The following is a 3,935-nucleotide window of genomic DNA, read 5'->3' on the forward strand; positions in this document are numbered from 1 at the left end:
GCTGAGCCCCCTCCCCGTCCAGCCCCAAGCGGGGTGGGACTCGGATCCGCCTGCGGCCCGGGCAGCCCCCCCTCCCCACCTTCCTCCTGTGGACTTGTTTAGCAACCCCAGAGGCGTTTCGAGGTAAAAAGGTCAGAGCTATACCCCGACTGCTCCCCTCCCCCGCCAAAGCACCGCGACTTTACAGCGAAGGGTCCCACCGCCGCCGACAAGCAGTCTGCCCCGGGCTGGGAGGAGAGGGGGGGACCAGGATCAGGACCCCTCCCCTCTCCCCCCCCCCCCCCCCCCCCCCCCGCCACACTGCTTCGGGATAAGCAGCTGGTCCTGGGATCCGAGAGGAGAAGGAAAATCCCTGGACCTGGGGTTTGGATTCTGCTCCAAGCAGCGGTGTCAGATCAGATCAGCCCCCCAAAACCCCCCAAACCCTTTCCTCTTGCGGATCGATCTATTTCAAGGGCATTGCAAAAGTGGCTTAAAAATGCGAGTGGGGGCGGCCCTGTCCCTTTGGCAGCCGGATCCCGGCAGAGCCTTGCAGCGACTCAAAGCCGCGCGCGGACAGACGTGGGGGATGCTCGTCCTGGGCACCGCGGGACCTGATCCTGCCTCTGGCGGAGTCAAGGGGAGGCTAGAGGCAGGGAGGACATCGGACCCATCTCTTGAAAGCCCTAACAACAATAAGAAGCCCCCTGGCTTCTCCCTCCCTCACAATGCCTGCCCCCACAACCCCAGCCCCGCGCCCTTGCTGGGGGTGAGAGATTTCCCGTGCCACTTAAACCAATAGGACTAGGGGATGAAAAAAGTAAACTTTATTAGTCTTGAGGTAGCTTCATTTCAAAATACATAGTAGAAAAGGGCGGGGAGAGGGAAATTCCGATAAAAAATACTAGTTCTTTTCCCTCGCTGTCATTTTTTCCTTAAAAAAAAAAAAAGAATAAATCTAAAAGAAACTCAACTCTTTTCCCCCCACGTTTTTAGATTTGTTTTATGCTAAAGCTTGTTGCAGGGGAGAAAAAAAGGTTTTTATTTTCTAGTGTTAAATAGCATTTTGATCGGCCTCGCTGAAATCTGAAGGGGGGCGGGGGAGGGATTCCTGTGCTACTTTCCTTTAAGAATTAAGGCTCTTAAAACATATAATAAATATATTTTAACCCATCAGTAGAAATGGGCAGACCGATAGCTCATAAAGGTCCACTCTGCAGCTTTTTGGGAGCTTCCACACTCCCGGACAGAACAGACTACAACGAGTACCCTGAGGTCAAACTTTTTCTTGGCTGGTGTGTGTGTGTGTATAACACAAGGCATCTGAACAGCGTGTGAACCCTGTAAAATAGCAGTAGTGCAAAAGGAGAGGGGAGGAATTGTGTGTGTTTCTGCGTTTGTTTGCAAAGGCCTCTCCATTATTAATAATATCTAGATCTCACTCCAACATATACACAATTTAAAGGGGGAGGGGAAAAAAAAAACTTTTTACAATCCTATGGGAGGAAAAGCCACGAAAAAAAATTACATCAATCAACATCTTGCAGCCAAAAGTCATTGTGCACCATTTTGTTTGAATGGGAATAGCTAAATTCGCTTCCGAGTTTCTCTGGTTGAAAGTGCAGCTCCCAAGTATCTGGGGGGAAAATGTCCCTGAGACGAACGGGTCAGGCTAAGAAATGTCCGGCAAAAACACAGCCGCTCCTTTGGAGGTCCAGATGCTTGCAGGATGGTCTCATAAATTAAGAGAAGGGAAGAGAGAGGGAGGAAGGGAAAAAAAAGCTGGCAGGATGATTTGACATCACACCTAAGTGAAGCAGTTCTTGCAAAAAAGGCACCAGTCGGAGCAGTGTGCGTGTGTGTGCGTGCGTGTGTCTGTTTCCTACTTTACACAGATCTGTGAGCTCTTCTGCTTGGCATGGAGCAGCTGCCTCTGGAAGGCAGACAAAGTGGCGTGCGGGGACCGTGTCTTCCTGCTCTTCCTAGGCGTCCTTTCAGGAGGACACCGAGTTGGGAGAGGCCTCAGGTGAAGTGGAGTTGGACTGGTCCGAGGCTTCCCCCGCTTCCTTGGCAGCCCTGGGGGGCGCCGCGGGGGCGAGTCCTTCCTTCTCCCTCTTCTTCTGCTTCATCCTCCTGTTCTGGAACCAGATCTTGACCTGGGTCTCGTTGAGCTCCAGGGTGGCGGCGATCTCCACCCGCCGGGCCCGCGTCAGGTACTTGTTGAAGTGGAACTCCTTCTCCAGCTCCGTCAGCTGCTTAGTGGTGAAGTTGGTTCGGATGGTGTTGGCCTGGCCGACCACCCCGTACTCGGACACTTTAGCTGTGAAGGAGCCAAGGACACACGACAAGGAAGCAGCAGCCGCGCGAAACTCACTCCTTACAGCCAAGGGGAGGAAGGAGGGGGGGATGCTTTGCAAGGCTCTCCAGCTCCCTGCATCTATCACCCAGCCACCCTCCATCCCAAGAACCTGCCCTGCCCCAGAGCCACCCTTAGGATCCATTACTTGGTCCTTTCCAAAGAGGCCCCTTTCCAGCCGGCCCCAGGGTCCCTCCTGAGCTGGAGACTTTTCTGGGACTTTTCAAGGGGTGTGCTGGGGGAGGGAGGGCTGAGGAGACTCGCAGGGAAGGAAGCTGAACAATGAGGGCAATGGAAGAGGGGCAGGAAACCAGGATCATTTCCTACCACAGACAAAGTCTGGGCCTGCAGGGGCGATTCGCTGCTTCGGATGCGTATTTCCAGCGCCGGGCTCTGCTGCTGTGCACCACCCCTTGTTACCCCGGGGTACCACTTCCCTTCCTTGGGGGAAACCCCTCCAAGCCTCTGCCCCCACCCCTTGAATGGAGAGGATGCTATAGACCCACCTGTCTTGGGGGGATTCCTCTTCACTCTCATCCAGTCGAAGGTCTGCGTGGCGCTGGTGGTGGGACACTGCTCGGATGGGCACGCGTGGTCCTTGCTTTCGTTTAGAGAAGGCGAGAGGCCGCTGTAAGCCCCCGGCAAGTAGCCTGGCTGCTCCTGCCCATACGAGTGCTGCTGGTACTGCCCGGGGGCAGCCACTGCCCCGCAGTAGCCCTCTGGCAAGGAGCTGAGGTTAGATCCGGCGTTGAGGCCATACCCCGGCGCCTGGAAGTAGGCACCATCCGCGTCCTGTTGGCCGAGGTAGAAGTGGGGATGCCCGTAGCTCAGGTTGTAGGCTTGGGGCGGGTACCCTGCGGAGGCAGCGCCCGGGAAGGGGATGGCAAGGCCAGAGGAGGGCGTGGGGTGGTAGCCAGGGCTCTGCTGGGGGAGGTGGCTGGGTGCAGCAGTGCTCCCTCCTGCTCCCAGGCGCCCATCTTCGTGGTAGCTGTCACTGGCAGGGGTAACTGAGCAGGCAGGGAAGGAAGCTGTGCCTTGCTCTAAGTGGTGGTAGCCCTTGGGCGAGTAGGAGCTCGTCCCACGGTTACAAATTGCATACTCTAAGAAGGAGTTCATCCTACTATTGTCCATCTGCCACTGATGGAGGAGGGTCAACCTGTTTTGGGGGGATCCCGCCTGCCCTACAACCTTTAGATAGTATGTCAAAAGCTGTAAAACTTCCAGCCATGCATCGCACGCCTCCGAACCCCCAGCGCCTCCAGAAAGGGTTGGGGGGGTGGGGAGTGGGTGGGTTGGGCTGGGGACCCGCGACCACGTGGTCCGCCTCGGGCCCAATGAGCTGGGACCTCCCGAAGTTTGTCAGATCTCTGTGCTCATCCATCACACGGATGACATTTGCATGACAAAGGCACTTCAATCAAACTCGGCCCATCAATCTGATCACAACACGGATACGTCAAAATCTTTCCTCAAAGACTTTAAGAGAGAAGGGAGGTATGGGTAGGGGGAGCGAAGAGAGAATTAGAATTATTCAAGACTGTTTTAAGTGTTAAAAAGGCCCCAAGTTAAAAGGTGTAGCCAATTTCATCAGAACTCCCCC

The 3,935-nt window shown here is 55.2% G+C and overlaps 1 protein-coding gene across 1 annotated transcript; it reads right to left on the bottom strand.

Annotated features, from left to right (window-relative positions):
* Positions 1 to 791: 791 nt before the first annotated feature.
* On the bottom strand, positions 792 to 3,490 carry HOXB1 (homeobox B1). The gene is made up of 2 exons (XM_006277921.3): positions 2,842 to 3,490; positions 792 to 2,299 (listed from the first exon to the last, which is right to left on the bottom strand). The coding sequence occupies exons 1-2, from the start codon at positions 3,464 to 3,466 to the stop codon at positions 1,974 to 1,976; spliced, it is 951 nt and encodes a 316-aa protein (XP_006277983.1). The 5' UTR covers positions 3,467 to 3,490; the 3' UTR covers positions 792 to 1,973.
* Between the last annotated feature and the right edge of the window lie 445 nt (positions 3,491 to 3,935).

The sequence above is a fragment of the Alligator mississippiensis genome, chromosome 4 (assembly GCF_030867095.1).
Source record: "Alligator mississippiensis isolate rAllMis1 chromosome 4, rAllMis1, whole genome shotgun sequence".
Classification (NCBI taxonomy): Eukaryota; Metazoa; Chordata; order Crocodylia; family Alligatoridae; genus Alligator; species Alligator mississippiensis.